At 48.1% G+C, this 24,817-nt stretch overlaps 10 protein-coding genes across 19 annotated transcripts in view; 4 read left to right on the forward strand and 6 right to left on the reverse strand.

Annotated features, from left to right (window-relative positions):
• Positions 1-81: 81 nt before the first annotated feature.
• On the reverse strand, positions 82-821 carry LOC117589845 (tRNA-specific adenosine deaminase 2). The gene has a single exon (XM_034282101.1). It carries the CDS (start codon positions 718-720, stop codon positions 235-237), a length of 486 nt encoding a protein of 161 aa, XP_034137992.1. The 5' UTR covers positions 721-821; the 3' UTR covers positions 82-234.
• A 153-nt stretch (positions 822-974) lies between these two features.
• On the reverse strand, positions 975-2,378 carry LOC117589843 (protein suppressor of variegation 3-7). The gene is made up of 2 exons (XM_034282099.1): positions 2,041-2,378; positions 975-1,985 (listed from the first exon to the last, which is right to left on the reverse strand). The coding sequence occupies exons 1-2, from the start codon at positions 2,073-2,075 to the stop codon at positions 1,016-1,018; spliced, it is 1,005 nt and encodes a 334-aa protein (XP_034137990.1). The 5' UTR covers positions 2,076-2,378; the 3' UTR covers positions 975-1,015.
• A 67-nt stretch (positions 2,379-2,445) lies between these two features.
• Positions 2,446-6,640, reverse strand: LOC117589836. The gene is made up of 7 exons (XM_034282086.1): positions 5,227-6,640; positions 4,512-5,167; positions 4,261-4,449; positions 3,612-4,199; positions 3,003-3,551; positions 2,769-2,939; positions 2,446-2,704 (listed from the first exon to the last, which is right to left on the reverse strand). Exons 1-7 carry the CDS (start codon positions 6,433-6,435, stop codon positions 2,557-2,559), a joined length of 3,510 nt encoding a protein of 1,169 aa, XP_034137977.1. The 5' UTR covers positions 6,436-6,640; the 3' UTR covers positions 2,446-2,556.
• Positions 6,641-6,780: 140 nt separating this feature from the next.
• On the reverse strand, positions 6,781-8,886 carry LOC117589842 (pyruvate kinase). Of its 2 annotated transcripts, none has more exons than XM_034282098.1 (2): positions 8,726-8,886; positions 6,781-8,663 (listed from the first exon to the last, which is right to left on the reverse strand). In XM_034282098.1, the coding sequence occupies exon 2, from the start codon at positions 8,487-8,489 to the stop codon at positions 7,008-7,010; it is 1,482 nt and encodes a 493-aa protein (XP_034137989.1). In that variant the 5' UTR covers positions 8,490-8,663; positions 8,726-8,886; the 3' UTR covers positions 6,781-7,007. The 2 variants fall into 2 exon arrangements, with proteins under 2 accessions (XP_034137989.1, XP_034137988.1); XM_034282097.1 differs by having other exon boundaries at positions 6,781-8,657; positions 8,711-8,886.
• Positions 8,887-9,002: 116 nt separating this feature from the next.
• LOC117589841 (pyruvate kinase) lies at positions 9,003-13,065 on the reverse strand. Of its 3 annotated transcripts, none has more exons than XM_034282096.1 (4): positions 12,914-13,065; positions 9,524-10,913; positions 9,308-9,464; positions 9,003-9,243 (listed from the first exon to the last, which is right to left on the reverse strand). In XM_034282096.1, the coding sequence occupies exons 2-4, from the start codon at positions 10,890-10,892 to the stop codon at positions 9,231-9,233; spliced, it is 1,539 nt and encodes a 512-aa protein (XP_034137987.1). In that variant the 5' UTR covers positions 10,893-10,913; positions 12,914-13,065; the 3' UTR covers positions 9,003-9,230. The 3 variants fall into 3 exon arrangements, with proteins under 3 accessions (XP_034137987.1, XP_034137984.1, XP_034137986.1); XM_034282093.1 differs by lacking the exon at positions 12,914-13,065 and adding an exon at positions 11,463-11,674; XM_034282095.1 differs by lacking the exons at positions 9,003-9,243; positions 12,914-13,065 and adding an exon at positions 11,463-11,674 and having other exon boundaries at positions 9,304-9,464.
• Positions 13,066-13,451: 386 nt separating this feature from the next.
• On the forward strand, positions 13,452-14,095 carry LOC117589846 (putative OPA3-like protein CG13603). Its single transcript, XM_034282102.1, has 3 exons — positions 13,452-13,642; positions 13,693-13,861; positions 13,929-14,095. Exons 1-3 carry the CDS (start codon positions 13,501-13,503, stop codon positions 14,083-14,085), a joined length of 468 nt encoding a protein of 155 aa, XP_034137993.1. The 5' UTR covers positions 13,452-13,500; the 3' UTR covers positions 14,086-14,095.
• Positions 14,096-14,124: 29 nt separating this feature from the next.
• Positions 14,125-14,708, forward strand: LOC117589847 (putative OPA3-like protein CG43998). The gene is made up of 2 exons (XM_034282104.1): positions 14,125-14,457; positions 14,530-14,708. The coding sequence occupies exons 1-2, from the start codon at positions 14,147-14,149 to the stop codon at positions 14,678-14,680; spliced, it is 462 nt and encodes a 153-aa protein (XP_034137995.1). The 5' UTR covers positions 14,125-14,146; the 3' UTR covers positions 14,681-14,708.
• A 100-nt stretch (positions 14,709-14,808) lies between these two features.
• LOC117589844 (putative OPA3-like protein CG13603) lies at positions 14,809-16,010 on the forward strand. Its single transcript, XM_034282100.1, has 4 exons — positions 14,809-14,973; positions 15,042-15,213; positions 15,280-15,422; positions 15,487-16,010. The coding sequence occupies exons 1-4, from the start codon at positions 14,832-14,834 to the stop codon at positions 15,795-15,797; spliced, it is 768 nt and encodes a 255-aa protein (XP_034137991.1). The 5' UTR covers positions 14,809-14,831; the 3' UTR covers positions 15,798-16,010.
• Positions 15,967-17,977, reverse strand: LOC117589839 (nucleoporin Ndc1). The gene is made up of 2 exons (XM_034282091.1): positions 17,468-17,977; positions 15,967-17,405 (listed from the first exon to the last, which is right to left on the reverse strand). The coding sequence occupies exons 1-2, from the start codon at positions 17,863-17,865 to the stop codon at positions 16,064-16,066; spliced, it is 1,740 nt and encodes a 579-aa protein (XP_034137982.1). The 5' UTR covers positions 17,866-17,977; the 3' UTR covers positions 15,967-16,063.
• A 580-nt stretch (positions 17,978-18,557) lies between these two features.
• The window catches only part of LOC117589835 (mucin-12), a 29,508-nt gene continuing 23,248 nt past the window's right edge, over positions 18,558-24,817 (forward strand). For 6 of the 7 annotated variants that reach the window (XM_034282078.1, XM_034282080.1, XM_034282079.1 and 3 more), the window contains exons 1-3: positions 18,558-18,902; positions 20,049-20,264; positions 20,824-21,623. In XM_034282078.1, the coding sequence (XP_034137969.1) occupies positions 20,869-21,623 (755 nt within the window). In that variant the 5' untranslated portion in view covers positions 18,558-18,902; positions 20,049-20,264; positions 20,824-20,868. Of the gene's footprint in view, positions 18,903-20,048; positions 20,265-20,823; positions 21,624-24,817 lie in introns of those variants that run through there. The other variant, XM_034282082.1, reaches the window with a different exon arrangement.

Here is a 24,817-nt window from a genome sequence, read left to right on the forward strand (position 1 = left end):
ATAAATATTTATAAATATTACAAATAAACAATATTTTTTGATTTGTCTTCCTACCATTGTATAGGCACAGCCACCACTACACACATATCCATGTCGTAGCTTCCTTGTAATTATATTTATGTTTAAACATACCGTTCATAACGCCATATACATACATATCTTAGACTATACTTAAAGTTTATAATAAACATTACTTCGACCGCAATTATTTGGATAGTTTTGATGTCATTGCAATTATAACTTCTTCTTTTTGGCCACTGTCGGTGCTGCCGGGTTGTCGCCCTTGTAGAACTCCTTCAGCAGCGCCATGGCCTCGTCGGCACGGACGCCGCCTGTGATTTTGATTCTTTGGCCCACCACGGCCCCGACATCAACTACCGTCTTTCCGCCGAAGCGATCGTTTTCGCAACCGAAAATAATCTCCTTGACGCCCAGCGTGTGCAGGGCGGCCGAGCACATGATGCACGGCTCCACGGTGACTACCACAATGATCTCGCTGAACATTTGGCGTGCTGGCAGGCTCTTCTCCCGGCAGTAGGCCAAGGTGGCATCGATGCAAATGAATTCGGCATGACGGGTAGCGTTCCGGTAGACGTTCACTTCGTTGGCGCCACGTGCGATGACTTTGTCCTCGTGCACAAAGACACAGCCGACGGGCACCTCGCCAGCGTCACGTGCCCGTCGCGCTTCCACCAACGCTTCCTCCATAAAAGTGGCCATTTGGCATGGAAAAATCTCCGAGGAACTCTTGGTGAAAACAAGTCAACAAAACAAAAGACGACGACAATGAAACAGAGGCGAATGCGAGCCCTTTACAACACTGCAGGTGCTGAACAGCTGATTAGAGGTGAGCACGAGCTGATAATGTTATCGGTTGTGGGCTCGGCTTGAAGATTGCGTTTTTGAATTATTCGAACCAGCAATCCAATCCTTTGTCATCCGATTGACCCGATGGAAAGCTAGCTAATATTCCATACAAATTTAGGCTATTTTTTATTATTGTTTGTGGTACATTTCAGCTTAGGCCGCCAAAGTGTGGTTGCTGCACCACAGCACATCCGCTGCTGCTCTGTCTGAGCAGATACAAGCTAGCTGCTGGTGGCGTTGCCAGGGGCATCTCAATGACACCCCCGCTTGCACTATCATCCTTGAGGCCTCGCAGCTCCAGCTCACAAATGACCTGCGACACGCGCATCTTGGCCTCCGCTATAAGCTTTGGCGACAGAGCCTTCACACTGGAGCTGACGCTCTCGAAGAACAGGTCCACATGGTTTTTCTCCTTGGGCGGCGGGGGTTGCGTCGACTGGTTGCTTCCCATCAGTTCGCGGAAGGACTCCATCAACTCGTTTTTATCCTGATGGATTTGCATGAGCAGCTTAAGACCCTCCTGATTGGAAGGGGAGGTACATTTGGTGTGATTGGTGGTCGTCGACGATTCGGTACCCAACGTAGCGGCCTCAGGCGGAAGATTTCCTGAATGAGATTCTTCATTGGGCTTATAGCTCGTCTCTGTCTCTGAAAGAATTTCTTGTTTGGGGACGCTACTGGTGGTGATGGTTGGAAAAGCACCCACATCGGTGGCTATAACGTGCACGGTGGTAGTGGAAGCTTTATTTACATCTGACTTTGCTGATGATGGTTGTGGGGGTCGCTTCTGGAAGTATTTGCTCCGTTCTTGCCGCACAGTCAACTCTTTTCGTATCGCTCCCTCGCCTTTGGTAAGGAGGGACTCCAGGTTTCGCTTGTGCTTCGAGGTTCGCTCGTGCCGGACGAGATGACATCGGTTACAGTCCAGCCGGCAGTGGCAGGCGCGGCAGAACGGCTTGTTTGGATCGTCCTCGGAACGCCTCAGCCACGGCTCGAATATGTTCAGCCACTTGTCGCAGAACCTTTGATTATACTTTGGTTTTGTCCCAAGCTTCTTTTCGATGTCCTGCCTTGCGGTCTGTTTGATATTTCGAGCCTCTCTTACCTTGGCTTCCTTCCTGTAATGGATTGCGTTGATTTCAAGCTGGAGTTGAATTAATTTATCTGGCTTACCATTCTGAGTCGGAAGTATTTTCGGAGAAACTCATGCTGTTTTTTTTATTCACTTCTTGTTATTGTTATTTTCTGCTGTCCAGGGCTGGCAAACTTCGACTACAAAATTGCACCTACCAACACTGGCAGACAGTCGATAGACATTTTTATTGATTTTAATTATTTATTGAACTGCAGAACGAGAACAAGAGTAACGGCGTTAGTGGTTAATAATGTATGTTTGCCACGGTCCAAGTTAAGCTAATGCGGATTTTCGGGCTTTAATTCAACGCTGGGCATTGTTTTGTGTGTGTAATATGCAAGGCCTAAAAAAAGCAGTGGATAAGACATTTTTTGTTTGTCTTGCAAGCAGGTCGTGAACGGCTGAACGAATCTACTACTATTTCTACTACTACTGCTGAACTATGATAATTAAATAGCATTTAAAATGGTTATGAGGCTTACTTGCCAACGGGTCAAGTCGCAACGGGCACTACAAAAAAAATCATTTTTAGACATTAACTGGATTCTTATTCTTTAAAAGAAATGCTGCTTGCAGTATTCCCAAATAAATAGGGACCCTGTGACATGGACATTGAGAGAGCGCACCACACCAAATTGGGGTATCTCCACGGCATAGTCCAGGAAACCAATCAGATCTGCTGGTATTCCATGCTTCTCGTGCCTGTAGGATGAACACCAAAAGATTATATTTTGATTGCCAATTCCCAGATCCAAAAATAACTCACCCCAACAGCAGAATACACTTTTTGGGGAATCTAAAGTTGGCGAAACTAATGCTGTGAGCTGTCTGCTCGGCGCCAACAACTCTAAATCCCTCCATTTGTTTTTGCATTAGATATTCAGCAATCCAACTGGGCCTCAGCTCGATAATGTCCAGCGTCTTCTCAGCAGTCATGCTGAAATATAAATATGCATTAGATCCGCATTACCCCAAGTGTGTCGCTAGCCAGAAGCTTAACCTTAAGTTGGTGAAATCGCTCTTTGTCGTCAAAGCCTTATTGGCCAATGCCAAGGTTTGCACACCCAACACCTCACAGGTGCGCGCCAGACCGCCCAGATTGGGCAGCTTGTCGATCAGGGAAGCCACTACCACCAGTTGCTTATTGACAACCATAGGATATTGGCTGACCAAATCGGAGTTGGGATATATATCGTCAATGGGATTCATTTTGCGCTGCACGTTTCCGTTGATGGCACCATCCCCATCACCGTTGGGGAATGTTGTCTCTGCCAGTGATCCAGCCTTCTTCGAGTTAAAGAACGAACGAATGCCTCTGAGAACTTCCTCGAACTCGGTAGTTCCCGCGAGCACTGCAGGTCTGATGCACTCATCGAAGGGGGCATGCGTCATATAGAGAATAGATTCTGCCACAAAACAGGGACTTAAATGCTGACTTGTCATTATAAGAGACAGCACGAGACGTGGCTCCTTGCGCAGCTCAGCGAACTTGTTGCCAAACGTTGCTTCTATCGATGTCTTCAGGGCCACGGCCATGGGCATAACAATGCTGCAACAAAAACAATTGTCTAGGCATTCGATAAGCTCTGTGTGTGTGTTTGTGTCTTACCCGCTTTTCTGGCACTTTTCGGCCAGCCTGTGCAGCACCAACTGTGCCAGCACACGCGTTTGAAAGTGGGAACCCATGGTGAGTGGCAAGAGTGCTGCAAAAATGGCATGCAACTGCTCTGGCTTTAGGCTTTCCCATTTCGCCATGCAGTACAGATGGGCCACGCTAGTGAGCGACAGATGTTGACCAGGCGAAAAGTCCTGGAACAGCGACAACTTGGTCAGCAGTGGATCAATGCTTGGCAACATATTGGACACGAGACACTCGAACATGTAGCTGATATTGAGTTGATCATTGGACCAGAGCAGTGCCTCCCACAGTAGATCCGACCACTTGACAAGATCGGGTGAGCCCAGAAAGAGCAGAGCCTTGCAGATGCGCATTTTGGTTCTGTGCTCCTTGGAGTTCTCAAAATAGCGCGGCTTCTTGGCCGACAGCTCCTTGTTGGTCCAGAGCAGTTCCTGGAACAGTCCGTTCACGTCGCGTGTGTCGTCGCGCAGATGGAATGCGGTGCTCAAAAATCTCGATCGACTAAAAGCATTCTCGTCAAAGATGTGCGCAATGCGGTAGATTTCGCCGGCCTCAATGCTACAAAAGGGTACAAATTTTACACTCAGCAAATGTAATTGCAAAAACTTGTTGCACTCACCGTGCATCTCCTGTGCTTGTCTCTCCATTGAGCAATTGTCCGAGGACCAGGGGCATCGGCAATGTAAAGTTCTCGAAAGCTTCGAGGCAACTCGGTCGCTGGTGCAGCAAATCCTTTACAAATTTCTCATATTCTTTCTGCAGCAAATATGCATTTGCGTACTTGAGGATGTAACGAACATAGGAATTGCTGTAACCACAACAGTTAGAAGTAAAATCAATACAAAATAAACTCATGTACGCAATGCTTACGCTTTGACTCGGTTGCAAATGGCCAAACGGGCTACCAGAGCTGGCAAGATGACGGCATCGTCTGGCAAACGCTCTCGCTGGCAAGCCAATAGCCAGCAGAGACGGGAAAATGTCTCATCGGTGCCCTTATCCAACAGATCCAGGGGTCGCAGCTTAGCCTGTTCGATTTGGGACCAATTTTTAAAGTTGATTCGCACATAGAGATCCACACATTGCTCAAGCACATACGACTTCTCCTCCCGCGACTCGCAGTTGAATCTATCGATCAAATGCTCCTGCATCTTCTCTAGGCTCATGGCTCCGGGTTTGGTCAAGAGAGGATCAAACCCATACAGGGAATAGTAGAACGCGTACTCATCATGGATCTCGGAGAAGTCGCCGCCCAGGAAGACGGGCACAAGGCGCCACCAGCCATGCTGGGCCTTGGGTACGCCTTTTAATTGCACTAAAAATGCATGCAAGAGATTAGCATTTGGACTGTGCTCCGCTATAATGTCGTAGCAACGCTTGCTGAAGTACGGCAAATGGACACCAAAGTTTTGGCAATTGGTGATTTTGTGCGTCAAGCGAGCGTGGTCCAAATAAGCATCGCTGGTATTATATAGCGTCTCCACATAAATCATATAATCGCCCAGAGTCAGACCCTCAATTGTGTGCTGGAATAGATCAATATAATAATGACGCTGCTCAGGTTCAATGGGTAGACGCTACTCACATGAAAGAGTAAAACCAGCCGCTCGATAACCAACACTCTCAGTGTGGGATTCTGTAGGATGCGCACTCGAGCGCATAGCTTGAAGAGCAACTCCTTGGCCACCGTTGGCATCTGCTCTGGACGTATGCAGCGCAACCAATGCAGCAGTGGGACACAGTGCCAGGGAACCTGTACCAGTGGCTGTATTAATGGCTCAACGTTTGGACAGCCAATAAAGTCCACTGTTTGCTTCTCCGACATGTGGCCTTTGGCCTCCCAATTGAACAGCTGCGTGCGGTTGGTGGCCGCCAGGAACTCGTAGACCAGACCATAACGATTTAGCCAGTAGAGGCTCAGCTGGGTGAGAAAGTATTTGAGTATCCATTTCAGCACCAGTATATTGTTTTCCTGCAAGAGACGTATGCAGAGGATGCGCAACCAGCGCGCCCAGGTGTCAACCACTTCAGGGGACTTGAGGGCCAGACGTGGCAGCAGCGTACTCAGCGTGGGCAGCACCAGGTGGGACTGCTGCTCCTCTAGATTCTCCATAATGTCCACATAGGCGGACCACTGCCTATCGCAGCACTTCAGTGGGCCGAGTATCCTTGGCCCTCCAGCGCGTGTTTGAGCCTCATCGACAAGGAGTATCTTTCGCATGACAAAGCAGGCAGACCGGCGGTCCTCACGCATGTCCGATTGCAATAGATTCATGATGACGTCCAAGAGCTTCTGGCAAAATGGGATGCCCAGCTTGGCCAGGAAGTCGTCAAACAGATGGAGCAGAATTTGCCCCACATATGGCTGACGGTCGCGACTCAAGCTGAGACACCAAAGCTGCTCGAGCAGATACTTCCCGTCGGTGCCGGAAAGCTTTCGCTGATGCAGCTGCACGCAAACGAGCACATTTGCCACCAGTTGCCTGCGAGAGGCTGTGTCCTCACTGTTGGCGCATATCACAACCGCCACAAGCTTGTGAAACACTTTTGCGCCGAATCGAACATTCCACTTGCTGTTGGCCTGCATCAAGTTATACATGCACTGCAGGACTTTTTTCAAGGCCAACTCATTGTCCTTGTGCATGTCCACCAGATCGTACAGCATGTCATCCAATTCGGCAATATCTCCTTGCAAATTCTGATTTTGAATATACGATTCGAGGGCCTGGACAACCGCGTGCGTGGATGTCGCGACGACCGTGGCTTTCGTACCCGGCAGAGCCATTGATGTCATTTGCTTCTTTTCACTTGTTCGCTTTCAAGGTCAGCTCCTCCTGGCACTCTACAAGTTTCTGCAGCTCTACAAGTCTCTGGCCCGCTACAAGTGTACAGCTCCTGCTTCACATGCAAATATTTCACAATTGGCTGCAACTCCCCCGTGCACATTGTATTTATTTGTTGTTTCCTAACAACCCCCACCCACAGTCCGTATGAGCATGCCGCCCAACAGCTGTTTGTCAACTTATCGTTGTGACTGTCCCCACAGAGTTGGCATCACACCACACTTTTCTAACTGAAGAGTGTACTCCCCTTTCTTTGCATAACATATTAATAATAAATAAACGCTAATTGGATTACATAGTGTTTGAAATTAAAGTATTTTAGAAGTCTTCTTTAATTAAAAGTTAAAAATAGTTAATTTCCGATTTTGTTTACCGCCAAAATAAGCAAGCAGCACGACTGCTCTATGATGTGCAGCCAACTTGCGCTCACCTGTGAATGTCAAACATAGTTGATCACATTTTCAAATAATCATCAGTTTTACTTTTTGGATGTGCCATCATTTTTCTTGAGTTTTGTTGTTGCCTACTTCTTTTTTTCAGCTCCAAGGAGTCGAATGCACTTTTTTTTAGGCTTTCGTTTGCAGTCTCCAGACTGTTTTTCCGTCTCCGCTTTGTTTTGTTGCCGCACGGAGAACAGTCGAAAGCTGACGTTATCGACCCTCATTGCGTCTACAATTACGACGGTAACCTTCTTGCCGGACTGCATTATCTCCAGCTTCGGCAAGAGCTTGATGCCCGACTGCAGGATTTGCTGAAAGTCCGTGCAACCGGCGGCCATATCGTCAATGATCAGAGGATAAACACCGCGAAATATCACCGACTGACGCGCCTGGGACTTGCAGCCGATGAGCAGAACGATGGGACAGACAGCCCGCATCTGGCTAACCAGCTGTGGGATCATCGAACACGGACTGGCTACAATAATTGCCTTCGCATGGGCTGTGGTGGCCGCCTCAGCGATCGTCATAGACACGGCCGACATTTGGTTGGCTGCCGTCATTCGCATGGCGCTCCTCACGTTGTTCTGGATGCTCTCATACCACAGAACCGCCTCCACCTTTGAGCATATTTTCGCCATGCACTTGACGCACTCGACGGGGTACTTTCCCTTGGCTGTTTCACCAGACAACATAACACAGTCGGCGCCATCGAAGATGGCATTGGCCACATCTGATGCCTCGGCCCGCGTGGGTCTCGGCTTGCTAATCATCGAATCCAGCATTTGGGTAGCGCAGATGGCGGGCTTTCCCACCTGATTGCACTTGGCTATGATTGCCTTCTGTGCCAGGGGCACCTCCTCGGTGGGTATCTCGATGCCCAGGTCCCCGCGAGCCACCATTATGCCATCAGAGGCAGCGATGATGGCGTCAATGTTTGCCATTCCCTGTTGGTTTTCGATTTTGGAGATGATCTTTATGTGCGCGCCCGCTGGCCCCAGGACACTGCGTATTTCGGCCAGTGCCTTAGCATCGCGTATGAACGAGGCAAAGATCATATCAACCTTCTGTTCCACCCCGAACTTCAAGTCCGCCTTGTCCGTCTCGGAGACGGCCGGAAGATCCACCGGCACCCCCGGCAGATTTACGCCCTTGTGCGATCCGAGCTTGCCGCCATTCTCCACCTCGCACGTCACTTCATCGCCAGCGATCTGCTTAACCTTCAAGGCGATCAGTCCGTCATCGATGTACACCCGATCCCCGGCCTTGATGATACTCGGCAGCTTCTGGTAGTCCACATACACCCGCTCCTTGCTGCACTTCTTCTTCAGCTCTTTGTTGGTAGACAGCTTGATGGTTTCGCCCTGCTTCAGTTCGATTTGCGCCGTGTCGCCGCCTGCCAGCTTGCCCGTTCGAATTTCCGGCCCCTTGGTGTCCAGAGCAATGGCCACCGGCTTGAAGACACCCGCCTGCTTGGCATACATGTCGATGGCCTTGCGCGTCGCCTCAATTGTCTGGCAGTGGTACTCGTGTGAGCCATGCGAGAAGTTCAGTCTCACGACTCGCATACCCGCGCGTATGAGCTCCACCAGAACCTCGGGCTTGTTCGAGGCCGGTCCAACGGTGCAGATGATGCCACTGAGGGGAAATCCGGAGCAGGGTGCATTGAACTGCAGTCGCGACTGATACTCCAGCTGGGTGGCAAAGGGTCCGCGATCCAGCCGCACCAACGGGGAAGCGCCCTGAGTCAGCCGAAGGAAGAGAGGGATACAGATTATCCCCAGGCGGAGGTGGCGAAACGTACCTTCTGAGCATTACCCGCATAGCTGCAGGAACGGGTGGCAGACCACGCCGTTTGACACGGAGGCGTCGCCGCTCTCCGCGTTAGAAATCCAACAAATAGTGCAATTTTGAACAAATTTTGGATACAAAGACAAAATTGAGTTCGATTTGTGTTTAGATTGGAATGAAAAATCAAACCACAAAGGCAAAGCAAACTGCTTTTCGATCTTCTCAATCTAAAGTTATTGGGAGGGTAGTCTATAGATAATTATTTCACGATTAACCACATACATACATGATTAGAATTTATTATTCCCCTTGAAGAACATTTCTATATTATTCAACAGTGATAAATTAAATTTGTGTGTGTCCGGCGGCCTGCGGCGGCGCTTTGACAGCGGTTCCAATATGCGCAATTAATAAATTAACTTGGTTATTAACATTAATCAATGCGACGCCAGCTACTGCGGCTGCTGCTGCTGCTGCTGCTACTGCGACGCATCAAGGTACTTCCTCAGCGAACAGATTTATTCGACGGCACTGCAATCAGTTGGGAGAATATTAGTTGGGAATCTCATTTACTATGCATCTCAATGCCACTTACACAATGCGAATGGTGTTGGTGAAGCCGGAGCCCTGCTTCCAGCCTGTGACAACGACCACGGCATCACCGGCCTTGATGAAGCCGTTCTTCTTGCCAACCTGGACACCGAACTGGACACGCTGGTCCACATCCTTCAGCCAGTCGCTCTGTGCTGGCTCTGCACAAAAGAGAGAAAATGATTAGTAACATTTTAGGGTGCACATTGCATACACTTACCCTTGTAGATGAGGGGCACCAGGCCACGGTAGAGATGAGCCTGTCGTGCCGTCTGGGGCTGACGAGTGACGGCAATGATGGGGCAGCGTGGGCGGTACTTGCTCACTTGGAAGGCAGACTTTCCGCTGGTGGTGATCACCACAATGGCGGCAGCCTTGGCCTTGGTGGCGGCCTCAACGGCAGCAATGGCAGCAGCATGGGCAGCATCCAAGACGGCGACGCCCTTCACCAGATCGGCAAACAGATTCGCATGCCAGAGGGCAGCTTCGGCCTCCTTGCAGGTCTTCGCCATGGTCAGGACACACTCCAGGGGGTACTCGCCCTTGGCTGTCTCGCCGGACAACATGACGCAGTCGGCGCCATCGAGCACAGCATTGGCCACATCAGAGATCTCAGCGCGAGTGGGGCGGGGCTTCTTCACCATGGACTCCAACATCTGGGTGGCGCAGATAACGGGCTTGCCGGCCTTGTTGCAGCGGGCAATCATGGCCTTTTGGGCCAGGAACACCTTCTCGGCTGGGATCTCAATGCCCAAATCACCGCGAGCCACCATGATGCCGTCTCCGGCCTCGATAATCTCATCCAGATTGTGCATGCCCTGCTGGTTCTCGATCTTCGAGATGATCTTGATGTTCTTTCCCTTCTCGCCCAGCACCTTGCGGATCTCAGCGAGAGCGGCGGCATTGCGGATGAACGAGGCAAACACCATGTCGACATCCTGCTCCACACCAAACTGCAGATCGGACTTGTCCTTCTCGGACACGGCGGGCAGATCCACCGGCACGCCGGGCAGATTGACGCCCTTGCGGGAGCCCAGAGAGCCACCGTTCTCCACCTCGCAGGTGACCGAGTCCTTGGTCACCTCGCGCACCACCAAAGAGATGAGGCCGTCATCGACGAAGATGTGGTTGCCGGGCTTGACAACCTTCACGATGTTCTCGTAGTCCACATAGACCACCTCCAGGGAGCCCTTCTCCAGGAAGTCCTTGTTGGTGGACAGCTTGATGGTCTCGCCCTTCTTGAGCTCGATCTCGGCGGTGCCGCTGCCGCCAATGAGACCAGTACGGATCTCGGGTCCCTTGGTGTCCAGGGCAATGGCCACGGGGTGCTCGTAGCCGAGCTTGGCCGAGTAGTTCTTCACCGCCTGGCGGACATTGGCCACCGTCTGGGCGTGATACTCGTGGGAGCCGTGCGAGAAGTTCATGCGGGCAATGTTCATGCCGGTGGCCATCATCTTCTCCAACATCTCGACGCTGCTCGAGGCCGGGCCGATGGTGCACACGATGCCGGACAGACGCACATGGGGAATCGGTGAGTCGAACTGCAGGCGGCACATGTGCTCCAATTGGGTATCAGCTGCGGCTGCCATGTTTTGTGGTACTTGATTGGGCTGCAAGAACGAAAGAGACACACGAAAACGGATTTAATTAGTGAAAATTCAAGGACAGTTCCCGCGCTTCGTTATCGGCATTCGTTACCCGAAACACCCCCATCCTAATGAGTGATAGTTCAGATATATCAGTCATATCTGTCGTTTTTCGACTGATGGATGTGCGATGAATGCTGCATGCTGGTGGGGTGAGAGTGCGTGAAAGCATGAGAGAGCGCAAGAGAGCCGCCGCCCGTGGGCGGAAGAGCGTTCCTGCATCGGCGCTGACGCTGGCGCTGGCACTGCATCGCCGAAGGTCAGTTCTGCCGACCGAGACCGAGACGAGGGAGGCGACTACTCGTATATTTTTGCAGCTGCAGCCGCAGCCGCAACGAAACCGTTGCATAATTCGTTAATTTTCGTTTGTTCTTGGCAATCTACTGATATCGGGCAGCCGCCAGTTGACTGATTATGTGTACATGCACTGCCTAATTTTGTATATCTTTATGGATCAAAACGTAACAGCACTGGGCTGGCGTGGGGGGCTGGGGAAGAGTTATTCACAAATACCTTCAGCTGGGGCGCCTCATCGTATATGGTTACGTTCACCATATTGTTGCCTACTTGGTTAGCAGCAGTATTGAACAAACGACAGTTGGGATATTTTGCAACGAGCACACGCACAGCAGAAACGGAGACAGCAAAAGCAGAAGCAACCCGAAATGAGGCTAAAATTGTGGATGCCGCCGACTGCTTTGTTCAGGACGAGGAAAAATTTTCGAATGCGGCGGCAGAGAACTTTTTTTTGTGGCCTAGTGGAAAATTTATCGGGTTGCAGCAGCTTTGTGCTTCGGAAATGTCGGTAACACACGAGGACAAACGAATTCGCAAGAGCAACAGGCACAAACAACCAACCCTAAAAAGCCAACACCGAGAGAAGCAAAACGGTACAATGCTCGTACAAGTTTATCCAAGGCAAAGAAAGAGAGAAGAGCGCAAAGCTTTAAAGGTTTATGGCTTGTTGTTAGCCGGTGGCCAGAAGGTTCAACGAATCTTCGAGTGTTTAATATTTTGTATATGAACATACAAATACATTTCTATATATATTTTATTTCGCTTGTATAAGTGTAAACAAAACACGTATCAGCTGTTTCGACGATTATCAGCCGGCGGCAAAATGTCCCAGTCTGCTACTGACCTTGAAATAGAATTATTAATCTCTTCCACAAATCCAAAAATATCAAAGCCCTCTTTCTCTCTCAGCGGTCATTATGCAAGTGCGTGAGCATATTCATATCTATGCATGTGTGGGTGCATTTACTCGTGAGCGGCACGCTTTCTGCGCGTGAAATGAAAGCTTTTTCTTTTAAGTGAACAGCTTTCATCGCAGGGATAAACGATAAACGAAAGTGAAAGCACTTTCCACCACACAAACTGCGGATTTGCCCTTGAACTTGCCCCGCAAAGGACGTTGGCACCATGGAATAAAACCGGCATTTCCGTAGATTGTATGTACATATGTAAATTACTCATCTCTGTTACCACTACCACCGTCATAGATGGCACATACATATGTGTACACAGAGATATGTACATACATACGAACATACAATGTATAATAAATTACCGATAAGACTGTTCGATGGAAGTTTTACAATAATTAGACAGCTTCAAGATTATTGCTGCATTTCCCGATGGCGTGTTTCACTGTATGTGTCGGTATGGCAATTTCGCTGTGTGCGTGCTTTCTATGGAATGACTTCTATTTCACCTTTACATATTTTTCTGCCCGCCACAGTGGCCGGCTGACATGGACGGACGCGACTGTGCGGATCGCGTTTATCTTTGTGTGAGTGTGGAAGCGAAACTTAGCGTTCCACATAATATGGAGAAACAGCTTGCATCATCATCATCAACAACAGTGAATCTGTGCTAAAACCCGCTAATTTTTCGCAATATGCAAATGGAGCTTGAAATACTGTAACAGCAGTGATAGTAAACTACTGCACTTCGATATTTACCTGGTTTTACAAAGGGAAACTAAGAGCTTTGTGAAAGAGGTATTTGCTCTTCCTGTTTTGGAATTAATTCAATTTACTTAAATGCACAGGCTACGAATACTCAAAACGCGCTGCTCGTAGGGGTTTCTGAATCGCGAATGTTGGGGCCTTCTCTTTTCGCTCGACCGGCGCCAGAATTTTTACTGAGCTTTTATAGTTGTAGCAGCCCTGTTATCAGTGTTGCCAATATTTTTGAGCTGGCTTGTACCACTAATATACTATTTGGTTAGTGCTTCTACAAAGAAACAGAAAAGCTGAAGAAAAAAATATGGAAAAAACGAATTAACATTATTTTTCATTGTAATTTTCTTAATCTGGACCTACCGCTGACCACTGGTTTTAATATTTTCCCATCATTTGACTTGGAAAAAAGCTAGATCTTAAAGCTGATTTTGCAATTTTACATGTTATCCAGCCCTTCGTCAAGAGCTATTTCAGTGGAGCTGTTGCAGCAGCCCTGGAAAATACCACTACATCTAGTATGTGGACGTTGTAAGCTTTTGCCATCTAGCATTTTTAGCTTATTTAGTCAAAATTTGAAATGAGAAATGGTTGTGGGGGCATTCCCAATAGCAAAACTCGGTCTTTTGTGCATAAAGCACATCAGTAAGCCTGTCAGCAACGTTATCAAACAATATGCTAACAAGAATAATGCCTTTAGAATCTATGTAGTTGCACCGCCGGCCACCTGTGAGTAGTATTATTTGTGAGGAACATTAATTTTATGTGTTCGTTCCCAGTGTACAACACCATCGAAGTTCGCTCGAAGCTGTGGATGCTGGGAATAGGACAGCCGAAGCGGGTTCCGCCCCTGACCCGAGCCATGTCCATCAAAATGGGTGGCGAAATACTCGGCGAGCTTTTCATTTTTCTGATCGGCGTTTCCTTCATATTGAACGAGTTTGCAAGGTTTTTACTTCTACGGAGAGAGAGAGAGAGAGAGGGTAGATTAGAGTTTTAAAATACCGTTCCTTAGGCAAGCGAGAAACAGCGAGAAGAAACATGAAAGGCACAAGCAGAAGAGAGAGGAGCTGAATAACCGAATCGTTGAATTGAATGAGCGAATTGCGCGCCAAGACAAAGAAATTATTAATCTCAAAACCAAAATGAAACATCTAATCGATGCGACTTGATCTGAGTAGGCTACGCTTAGCCAATTCTTCAAAATTAAGTCCCAAATTTTAAGTTTTTAAGATGGCAATTGGCACATTTCCGATTGGCAAGGTCTTCATTTTCACCATGAAGCAACTGAGCAGACCGGTTAGCAATTTATTGAAGAGCTATGCCAAACACCATCCCATCTTTAGGCGGATCGTTTGCATACCCCCGGGACAGTTGTACAACAACTTGGAGGTTCGTTTGAAGTTGCATTTTCTGAAACTGAAGCAACCGAAGCGAGTGCCGCGTCTGACAACCGCCATGGCGACGAAAGTCGGTGCAGATTTGCTGGGTGAGGTTATTGTGACGATCATTGGAGTGTACCTGCTGTACTATGAGTTTTCACGGTAAGCAAAGAGCTACACTGTCGAGCAAATAAATATTTATCTAATGTCCACTGGTCATTGTGCGTTTTGTAGGCAAAGGCTGAAGGACGAAAAGAAGCACATCCGGCACAGAGAGCAGAGGATGCTGTTGGTGGAAAAGATCGGAAGCCTGGACACAAATATAGAGCGAAACGAAAAGGAAATCCGCATCATGAAGGCTGCACTGGATGGCTACGACTACTAGACATTTGAAATGGCCATCACCAATACCTATTGCCTATCGGTCGTCGCCTATCGGCCATCTCCAAGCACACACACCGCACACTGTTTTGCAGCCCTGGCATTTATAGTGAATATTTTGTAATAGTTTTTATTTTGGCCAAAGCCGAAATACAATGGTTATTGGCGTCTTTCCGGCGGCCAAACTCGGTGTTTTGGCCATCAAGCAGATCAGCAAACCCATTGCCAATGTGCTCAAGTCGAATGCCAAGTCCAGCCCCTTCTTCAGGAAGTACATCTGCATGCCGCCGGCCCAGTGTAAGTCTCATATCAGCTATGATGTGATTCGATTTCATTAAGGCCTCTCCAATTTCGATATTCTACAGTCTACAATTGGGTGGAGGTAAAGACCAAGATGTGGGCCCTGAACATGGGTGGGCGGAGTGTCAATGTGCCGCCCCTGAACGAGGCCATGGCCATCGAGCTGGGTGCCAATCTTCTCGGCGAGTTCATAATTTTCACTATCGGCGCTGGTCTGCTGATATTTGAGTACTCGCGGTAGGTAGCCTGAGCTTCCATATGCATTGATTGTGTAGTTTCATAGTTGGTTCTTCTCTCTTCCAGCCAATCCATAAAGGAAACCAAAAAGACCGAGGAAATCCAAATGGAGAAAATGCAAATGACGAATACGCTGACGGAAATTAACTTTCGTCTGGAGCGGCAGGATGCACAAATCCGTGAAATGACGAGGGTCCTGGCAGATTTAGGTCTCAATCAACCAGCACTTGTGTTTTTCCAATTAATCGAGCCTTTCTTTGCCTTTCCGTTTAGATTCGCGCAACATTTTCCGATGGAGCAAGGAGCGCCTGCAGGAGTACGTGCCCTTCGATCCGAGCACACCGGATCAGAGTGCCAGCGCGAGGAATCCCAAGAAGTACGAGGGCGTCTACGATCCCACGGGGGGCATGGCGTTCAGGGCACTGAACCTTCTGGAAACCCAAGTCTTTGTCGATGGTGGCAACCAAAAGGCCAAGGAGGCGCTCAGGCACATCGATGAAGTGGCCGAGCAGCTGGAGCAATCGTTGGGCGAGGCAGCTGGCACTGTGATGGCTGCACCGCCGGCGAGAGCGGTCGAGCAATGACATCCGCAACAACTGGAGCAGGAGCTGTCGCTGCTCATGTATGCCGTGGCCCTGGAGCAGTAGAGGAGAGCCAGAGCCAGAGCCAGAGCTGCCCACACTCATGATCAAATCGCGTGTTACCATTACGAACTAAGTCTAAGCTTAAAGTCAGTTGATGATTGTACATTGCTAGTTGTATTTATTAATTTTTATTGTTACCAAAACAAAACTGAAGAGAGATGCAAAACAGTTGACCAAATGTGAGTGTGGATGAGTGGTGGTGATGTCTACTCCTGATTGAGCAGTGTCTGAAGCTGATGCAACTCCTCGCGGGAGGGTATCAGATCGCCGATGTAGTCGCCGAAGGAGATGCAAATGTGAAAGAGACTGCGACGCACAGCACCGCGTAGGACGCTGAAGCTGGAGCCCGGACCACGCAGATTGCTCGCCACGCTGCTCAGCTTGTCCAGCTCGCCCTTGAGGCGACTAATCGCCTTTATAATGTCCGGCAGGTCGTTCTGCACCACACCAAATTCATCCTCCTTAAGCGAGAGCACGCATATCTGAGACAGGGCTTGGACAACGTACACCAAAGTCAGCGAATGGGTCAGCAGGAACGTCGTCTTGGCGCCCTCGGGCTCGGTGAAGAGATAGACAATGCCGGGCACACGATTGATCAGCAGCTGGATCGACTGTTCCATTTGCATGGAGGCGCGTTCACACCAATTGGGCACTCGCCGTATGCTGTCCACAGGTCGATCGATGAGAGCATTGCGTCCAGGCGAAACCATCGGACGAATGCCATGCATCTGATTGTACTGCCGTGTGAGCACCCGCTCCGCCATTAGACTGGCACTGACGCTGTCGCTGATTGGCGCCAACGGTGGACTGCTGGGCGAACCCTTGAGCACACTTATCTTCTGCATGGAGTCGATCAGTTCGTCGGTGAAGCTGCCCAGCAGGGTGAGGCATTGGTCGCACAGTGCACGCCAGTTGGCCGGACGATTGCCCGGTTCGGTGAGCTGGAACAGTTCCGCACGCTTCTCCACGTCTCCCGTGGTGACCAGATTGTGCAGATATTTGGCAGCCAGGCACTGGACAACGTAATCGTTGGTCAATCCGAGGGCAGCGACCACAGTCACCTCTTTCTCCTGTACGAATGGCGCGCGATTCTTGGTCACGGCCAGAGGAAACTCCTCGGACAGGAACATGCTGTAGAAGCAGCGCATGAGGTGCATGTTGCTCAGTATTTGGGCAGTGAGCAGCCAGCCGTAGAAGAGCAGTCGCCCGTTGGTGGCCACGCCAAAGAAGCCTTCGAGGCGCTCATCCAAGTCCACGGCCAGTAGGTGGCTCAGCCTGTGGCACACCACACGACCGAACAGCCAGAAGAGCAGCGTGTACGCCAGCGTGGGCACGAGCGACTTGAACAGAGATCGGGCCATCGAGCTGTAGAGCAGCTCGCGCAACTTCTCGCCCCAACAATAATTCACGATGGGAAACTCGATTTCGACCTCCTGCCGCATGTGCACCGAGACGAAGTAATAGCAGCCCGCGAAGATGCCCATGCCCAGCAGGTACACGTGGTAGGCGCTGATGCACTCCTGGCCATAGCACCTGTACCACAAATGTCTGAGAAATGAAAATAATAAGATTAGAATTTGAGACTGAATTCTGGCACGTGGTGTACCCACCGATAGTCCGTGTGCATGTAGCCCGTGTACAGCCATGCTGTGAGGCAGCCCACGAGCAGATGTGCGCCCAGGAAGAGCAGCTTGCGTGGTCCATAGTGCACCAGCCAGCGGAATCGGCTGGCACAGTACGATCGCTCGGCCAGGTGCTGCTGGCACAGGATCACGCCGTACAGGACAACAGCGCCGATGAGTGGTATGCTGGCGAACCAGGTGTAGAAGCTGCACACCAGACTCAGCGTGCTCGTGATCCAATGCAGCGGACGCAGCAATTGAAAGTTAACGAACAGCAGGAAAATGGTCAGCAGCACGAACTGGATGCCCACGGTCAACAGCACGGCCTGCAGACATCGGCGGAACAACAGCAGCTTGCAGGCATTGATCGTTGACAGGTGGGACATTGCAAGGCAACGCTTTCATTAATATCTTTACTTATATTTGAAAATTCGCAAGAAATCGCAATAACAAGCCGGCAACAACGCGCCTAGAGCTGCCGCACCATCGATTACACAATCGCTAATATCGATTGTTTTGCTTTTTCAGCCCTGGACTGCAGCGCGCGAATTTTTAGCGCTACCTTACAGAAATAAGATAAATATACTCTACTAATCTACTAAAGGTAATCAATTAAATACTAGACATTTGTTTTGATTGAAATAAATCAATTTAAATCAACTACCAAAATCTGCAATTCAATGAAGGAAAACCATTAAGCCCAAATTGATCTTGGAGTCCTCCTCGAATCAATGCTGGCCATGACAAAGTTGATCTATTTAAAAAAAAACGCATTTGCCCGCCCAATACTTCCGACCAGTGAGAGAGGAACTGAGCTCATTATTGAAACGCAAAAATGAGTTGGAGGACGTAATTTAGTTTGACAAATCTCTCTTTGATTCGAATGCTTTAATCTGGCAAAAGTATGTCAATCAGTTTGTAAAAGAGATATATAACATTTTTGTTGCCATGTAGCAAATGTGTAGTTACTGGGTATGAAGAGTTATATTTGAATTGGTATACTATAAAAATTACATGATATATTTTGGTATGTTTCTGAGGGTCCGATGGGGTATAACTTTTACACAGATCCGCGGTCACACTGCATTGCAAAAGTCGGCGGACGTAAACAACGCAACCTTGTCGAATTTTTTTCTGAATTCAGAAAATTCCGTTGATATTTCCCACAAAAAAAATATCCATATCGACAGTGTGGGAAACTCGGGCCGCGACAACGACAAACACACAGAAATAATGTCGGATTTTTGATAAATTAAGACAAATTTGTTGCGTTCCGTTGAAATCTACCAATATCCATATACAAAATATCAATATCCCAAGTGCATGGAATTTTGGCCAGCTCAGTCGACAAGAAGGCCATCAAAAAATATTCCCAAACAAATGTGTCCATGCACAGCGGATGAATAAATAGTGTAATTATTAGGTGGGTGCCAAATACAAAAATCAAACAAATAAGTGTAGCAAAATACAGTTGGAGCTGAGAAGAAAAAAATTATTCGTGTGCGCGTATGGAAAAGAGAGCGCAAGAGAGAGGGAGCACGCGAGCGAGAGAGTGAGAGAGCACAGAAAGCAAGCGACAAAAAAATTTGTGTAATTAATTCATATTTAATTGCTATTTGGTGTAATCGGACTGCGACGCGACTCTCGTTTGTGTGCCTAATAAACATTTGGGAGCAAAATGCAGCTGCCAAATAAAGAGTGTGCGGTGTGTGTTGTGTAGTGTAATGCGTATTGAGGTCACTTTGTACATATTATAACAGCAGTAAACCGCAGCATAGGCACGCGTTTTCCCTTCGCTTTATGATTGCATCTGTGTGTAGTAGTGCGTGCGCGTGTGTGTGTGCGCGATTGCTCAATACTAATACCAACAACAGGCAAAGGCAAATCGCTTTGCTAGTCAACGGCCAACGGCTACACTACACCACCAATTCGTTTTCATCCCACTGCCCAAGGCAAACAGCTGCTGCTTCTGCCACAGCGACTCCCTGCTTTGTTGCTGCCTTTTGTGTTGTTTGTCTCTGCTGACTGCTGATCGTTGGAGCATAACCCGAGGGCAGGTGGTGTCCACAGAAATAGATACGAATTAATTATACAAAAATGCCATGTTTCAATTTCATACAATTTGGTATTTAATACACGCCAAAAATACTTACATATGAGACCGTGCAAATAACTCAGAAGCAACAAAAAACGTACAAGATGGAAAGAGTGAGAGAGCGAGTGAGAGTGTGTGTGTGCGGGTGAATCGTTGTGGTCTACACACCCCACTCCACTCCATCCACATCTCACCCCTTCCATTAACCATCCCCCAACTCCCCCCTCTGGTAGTGACTGGCCTGGTGTTCGTCTTCATGCTCCATTCACCTACTTTTACGCGTTGTTCGCTCTTTGCTCTTCGCTCTTTTCTGCCGTTGACTGCGCCGCGACGTTCGTTTTCTGAATTCCAAATGAAGTCATGAGCAGAGCAGCTTGTACTAAAAGCAACAGCAGCAAACAGCGCAGCAGCTGCGGCAGAAAGCAGAAGTGGCCCCAAGGCAAAAATACAAATGTCGTTGTCGCATTATTACAGCAAAGAAATAAAACAACAAAAAGTGAATACCAAAAAAAACAACAACCTACAACAACAGCAAAAAAAAAGTGAAATTAAGTGCTTTTAAAAAAAACAGAAACAACAACAACAATTACCAAATAAAACATGAACATGGCGGCCGCGTCTCGTTTACACAATAACTCAAAATTAATTTAATATGCTGGCAAATGAGCAAAACGAAAACTACGCTAAAAGGTGAGCAGATAGCAAAAATACGCGCGAGTACATATATAGGTAGTGGCAGAGAGGTGCGGCGGCAGCTGATTGCCCACGTTTATGCGGGTTCGTTTATTGCAATGTGTTAGAGGTGTGAGGATAGTGCGTGCGTGTGCGTCCGTCCATGCGTGCTCAGAGAGCATAGTAAACGCATAAACCAATCATATCGTCTCAGGTTTACAGCTACAAAACGGCCAATTGGCTTCTTCATTATTTACGCATCGTATAAACGTGCAGATTGTCTGTGCGTGTGTGTGTGATTTGTCGCCCTGTAATTTACACAGACACACTAGAATAGTAGAGGAAATCAATGCAAAGTTAGTGCTAAAACGCAATTTAATACGAGGCCGTGAGTCAGGGTCACTCAGAAACCCTATAATCGAAGTAGCACTCCCATGTGAACGGGTTTTGAAAGGGCCTCCAAAAAGATATTTACTGCTGAATAAACTACTAAATCGTTCATATGTTCTTTTAAGAATCAAACAAAGATGTTGGCCTCTAATAAACGAATCTCTTTGTAATCCTTTTTATATTGCAGGCCCTAAGTCGGAGGAGTAGCTTTTAAACCGCTACTGTTAGCATCATGGCTGCAACATCTGCTGGCCAACAGCAGCAGCAACATCAGCACAAATTGAATATGATCGGGAGTGCTGAAACGGTTGCCAGTGAGATGCACCTCCAACAACAACAGCAACAACAGCAGCAGCATCAACAGATCCACATGTTTAAGCAACATCAGCACATGTTGCCACTGCATCAGCAGCAGCAGCAGCAACATCATCAGTTTTTCCAGCAGCAACAGACAAAATTTGTATCGCGGGTCGTTACAAATGCAGCAATACAACAGCAACAGCAGCAGATGCAACAAATATTACCAGCTGGTTTGGTTAATGGCAATGGAAATGGCAACATGATGCAAACAACAAATCTGCATCAGCAGCAACTGCAACAGCAGCAGCAGCAGCGCAACAGTCAGCAGCATATATTTGTCTGTCCTACAAGCAGCCCCCAAATACTCCTTCAACATCAGCAGCAGCAGCAGCAACAACAAACGAAACTCCGCCAGGCGCAAGTAAAGTTGCCAGTAAAGTCAACATCAATTGTTGCAGCAGCAGCAGGAACGACAGCGCCAACTGTTGCAACCAGTGCAACTGCTGCAACAATACTTGCCTCGCGTCAAATGAGTCAAAACAATCAGCTCTATGCCAAGAATGTTGCCAACAAATCCAACACCACCAGCAATAGCAGCAACATGAACAGGAAAAATGTCAACTACAATGGAAATTTGGCTCCAGGCTGGCGTCGTTTAACCAGCAACAATGAAGTGGCCTACATCAGGTGAGTCGTCCACTTCCACTGCCCCACCAACTCCCACAAACCAATGGGGAGATACGTACTACAAGAGAGTGGTGTAGTGTCGTGTCTCTTCCTGCCACTCTGCCACTTGTCGTGGCTGGTTGTGTGGTACTTACATGACATTTACAGCACCGCCGACCGGCTAAAAGTCAATCTGGTTATTGTCTGGCGTCGAAACGCATTCGAGAAACCATAAAAATGTACTATTCGCACAGGAAATGCTACTGTCCAAAAGGGGGCATAGGAGGGGGCATGGAAATGGAATAGAAAACGGTTTGTGTTGCAGTAGCCGATGTCAGTCGATGTTTTTGCAACCAGCAGCAGAAGCAGCAGCAACAGCAGCACCACGAGGCAACGCGCAGCCAAATGTTTACCCGGCATTATCTGCAAGGGGCGGCATTATCATCAAGCACACACATAATTACAAACTCAAATCAAATATTTACACAGATATGTTGAACAGTGCGAGTACGAGTGCGAGTACATGTGCAGATGGATATATCCCCCAATCCTCTCAACGGCTATGAAACTTTTGATAGCCTGAAGGTCTTTAGCTTGTTTTTTTTCGGGCTTGAGAGCAAACAGAGCCCCTGGGCACTGGGCCCTGTTGTTGTTGGGTAATTGTTGATTTTATAAGTGGCTCTGGCACTTCTCGAGTGGCTTGACTCTGGGCTCGGTTTTGGTTTTAGGTCCGTGTTCAGAGTTCTGTTCTACGGGATAGTTTCGACTCGCAGCTGTTGTGCGAGTGGTGAGTGTGAAGTGTGCGAACTGGGGGGATTCATCTGTTGGTTTAGGCCAGCCATCGCATGCCTGGGGCAACAGAAACAGCAGCAGCACCACCACCTATCTCCCCACAGATTATGGTTGGAAACTCCTGTGGAACACGAACACACACAACACACGAGTCTTTCTTTCTCTCTGTCATGTTTCTCTGTTTGTTTGCGCTTTGGAGGGGATTTCATTATGCCCGGCAATCATTATTATTACGTATTATACTTTATAACTCTCTTCACCTACCGCCTGAAAGCTTTCTGTCTGTCTCTGACAAACCGTCTCCAGAAGCCACAGCTAATCCTCTGCAGTCCATTTACTTGTGGACTTGGCACCTTGCCACCATGCTCTTAAGCCTTCGCAAAAGAGTGTTATATGACTCTGACCAGAGGTTACGAAAAGCCTCTCCAGTCAGCCTTAAATCTGCGTTTGTTGGAATGTTGTCTTCAAATAGTTTTCATTTGAGTTTAAGCCAAAACAAAATGTGTTTCAAGAATAACCATAAAACCTATAGCTCTAAATTTGTTATAAAATCAAGGGTCTTCCAATGTATTTCCATAAAAACCTTCTGTGCCAGCAAGGATATTTAAAGTTTCGACTATCAAAGCCAGACAACTCCTTCTTTAGCTGTACTTAAACTTATGCACTGGAGCATTACCCTGCCAGGACATACTCTTTGACGGTACCGCTGGGCTGTCGTCGTGGCTGCCGCCTTTCATGGCCCGCTGGCCATGCACTCCGGTATTTACTTGTGCCATTGCGACGACATGACATCGTGTGTCAAGCGTTGTCATTGTCCACCCTGCCACTGGCACTGCCCCATGGCTTGGCTTAGCAGCTGCTGCTCATTTCCACGTTGCGTGTTACTAGGTTCCTGAATTGCTGCTGTTTGCCTTAAAAGTTTTGTGTGCTGTGCTCGCCGTGGAACAATCCCCCTTGCGAATTTTAGAGTTTACTTTTATTTTTTCTTTTTTGTTAGCGAAAAAAGATAACCAGGTGGAAGAACAGGGGAGGAGGAACATATATACTTAGGTACATGAATACCACGTTTTTGTTGAGCTTCCGTCCTCGTCCTGGCCTTGTGCGCCGTGTGTACTTTTTGCTTCAGTTGTATTTCATGTCAAGAATGTTTCAGCGGAATGTGCGCTGGCATTGTCGGAGGTAGGGAGGGCCGATTTGTCCACTAAATCAATAATTGCTGGGCAAGGCAAGCATTTGAATGTTTGCTCAAGTGCTAAATGACTGTGACCGGGTCAAAGTCAAAAGCAAGAGGCCGCCCACTGTGCCCCTGGGTCGTCGTATGTAATAACCGTACATCCATCTATGCGTTTATAAATCATAAATCGGAAACAGCAGCTGGAGATCGAGCCTCGAGCACGGAGCACCCCGCTAAGCGTATTGCAAAAGTATGCGCAATGGAACAGAATTTGACAGGCAACTGAGAAGAGGCAGTAAGTCAGCAAACAGTTTTCCTATTTTCCTTACACCGCGCAGCACCCTGCCAAGAGGTACAAGCCTGTAACTGCCGCCTGTCGACCCGACCCGAACCTCTTTGTCTGCACCTCCCGGTTTGCCTTTGAGAAGCGCGTCTTTCAGCGTAGGTTGCATCAGCAGTTGGCCTCCCACTCCGTTGCCTGCATTGTCAGTCATTCAAACAGACAGACGAAATAAAGACACTCGGGGGCCTTTGAAATGTGTTTATTGTACTTACTTTTAGGCATTTGTTGCGAATCCATCCGCTGGCTGCTTTGCTTGTTGACATTGGTCAACGCCCACCACACAAATTTGTCGCTGGCAATATCGGGAGAAAAGTACATAGTTCTAGAAGGAACTAAAAGTTCTGACTTGTTTTATATTTGAAGAGTGGGGCCTTGATATAAACTTGAGGAACTATTATTAGAAAGGAACATCCCAGAAAAGTAAACAAATATTTACAGGACTTTTACTGATCGGGTTATCCATCCTCTTAGATGATTTCAGTTATTTTCCTTTATTAAAAAACGGCAATCTGCAGCAAACGGGAGGGGGACCTCTTTGTGGGTTGTTATGGCGCAACGAGTCTGGCTTTCTTTTTGCTTATCTTCTGTCAAGGACATGGCCCAACAAAGACAACAAGTAAACTCTTGTAAAAGGATTGGATGGAATTGTCTGTGTGTCTATGCCGTGTCCTTGTCTGGCCGCTCCTGTCACTGCCTTTGTGCCGTCATTTTTTACAGTTTCATGCGCCGCCTCTGGGCCAAGTCTCAGGTCGCAGTTCGGTTCGGTTGTTGTTTGAGCCGTGTTTGGGATGGGATTATTAATTTAGTAATAGGCTCTGCTCTGCTCTGGCTCTGTCTGCAGCTGTCGGCGTCTACTCTTTTCGTGGCTCGAGGGTGCACTCAAGGTCACATAGGGCGTAAAGCTTT

The sequence above is a fragment of the Drosophila guanche genome, unplaced genomic scaffold (assembly GCF_900245975.1).
Source record: "Drosophila guanche unplaced genomic scaffold, DGUA_6, whole genome shotgun sequence".
NCBI classification, from domain to species: Eukaryota; Metazoa; Arthropoda; class Insecta; order Diptera; family Drosophilidae; genus Drosophila; species Drosophila guanche.

Bases quoted from the DNA above. Each gene is read 5' to 3' on its own strand.
- LOC117589845 (XM_034282101.1), bottom strand. From the start codon at position 720: ATGGCCACTTTTATGGAGGAAGCGTTGGTGGAAGCGCGACGGGCACGT.
- LOC117589843 (XM_034282099.1), bottom strand. From the start codon at position 2,075: ATGAGTTTCTCCGAAAATACTTCCGACTCAGAATG. The intron at 1,986-2,040 runs GTAAGCCAGATA...AATCCATTACAG, and splicing joins AATACTTCCGACTCAGAATG to GAAGGAAGCCAAGGTAAGAG.
- LOC117589836 (XM_034282086.1), bottom strand. From the start codon at position 6,435: ATGACATCAATGGCTCTGCCGGGTACGAAAGCCACGGTCGTCGCGACA. The intron at 5,168-5,226 runs GTGAGTAGCGTC...GATCTATTCCAG, and splicing joins GGCTGGTTTTACTCTTTCAT to CACACAATTGAGGGTCTGAC. The intron at 3,552-3,611 runs GTAAGACACAAA...TTTTTGTTGCAG, and splicing joins GAAAAGTGCCAGAAAAGCGG to CATTGTTATGCCCATGGCCG.
- LOC117589842 (XM_034282098.1), bottom strand. From the start codon at position 8,489: ATGCGAGTCGTGAGACTGAACTTCTCGCATGGCTCACACGAGTACCAC.
- LOC117589841 (XM_034282093.1), bottom strand. From the start codon at position 11,504: ATGGTGAACGTAACCATATACGATGAGGCGCCCCAGCTGAAG. The intron at 10,914-11,462 runs GTATTTGTGAAT...TCGTTCTTGCAG, and splicing joins ATGAGGCGCCCCAGCTGAAG to CCCAATCAAGTACCACAAAA. The intron at 9,465-9,523 runs GTAAGTGTATGC...TCTTTTGTGCAG, and splicing joins GGTGCCCCTCATCTACAAGG to AGCCAGCACAGAGCGACTGG.
- LOC117589846 (XM_034282102.1), top strand. From the start codon at position 13,501: ATGGTTGTGGGGGCATTCCCAATAGCAAAACTCGGTCTTTTGTGCATA. The intron at 13,643-13,692 runs GTGAGTAGTATT...GTTCGTTCCCAG, and splicing joins AGTTGCACCGCCGGCCACCT to TGTACAACACCATCGAAGTT. The intron at 13,862-13,928 runs GTTTTTACTTCT...ACCGTTCCTTAG, and splicing joins ATATTGAACGAGTTTGCAAG to GCAAGCGAGAAACAGCGAGA.
- LOC117589847 (XM_034282104.1), top strand. From the start codon at position 14,147: ATGGCAATTGGCACATTTCCGATTGGCAAGGTCTTCATTTTCACCATG. The intron at 14,458-14,529 runs GTAAGCAAAGAG...TGCGTTTTGTAG, and splicing joins CTGTACTATGAGTTTTCACG to GCAAAGGCTGAAGGACGAAA.
- LOC117589844 (XM_034282100.1), top strand. From the start codon at position 14,832: ATGGTTATTGGCGTCTTTCCGGCGGCCAAACTCGGTGTTTTGGCCATC. The intron at 14,974-15,041 runs GTAAGTCTCATA...GATATTCTACAG, and splicing joins CTGCATGCCGCCGGCCCAGT to TCTACAATTGGGTGGAGGTA. The intron at 15,423-15,486 runs GTCTCAATCAAC...CTTTCCGTTTAG, and splicing joins GAGGGTCCTGGCAGATTTAG to ATTCGCGCAACATTTTCCGA.
- LOC117589839 (XM_034282091.1), bottom strand. From the start codon at position 17,865: ATGTCCCACCTGTCAACGATCAATGCCTGCAAGCTGCTGTTGTTCCGC. The intron at 17,406-17,467 runs GTGGGTACACCA...TTCATTTCTCAG, and splicing joins TACATGCACACGGACTATCG to ACATTTGTGGTACAGGTGCT.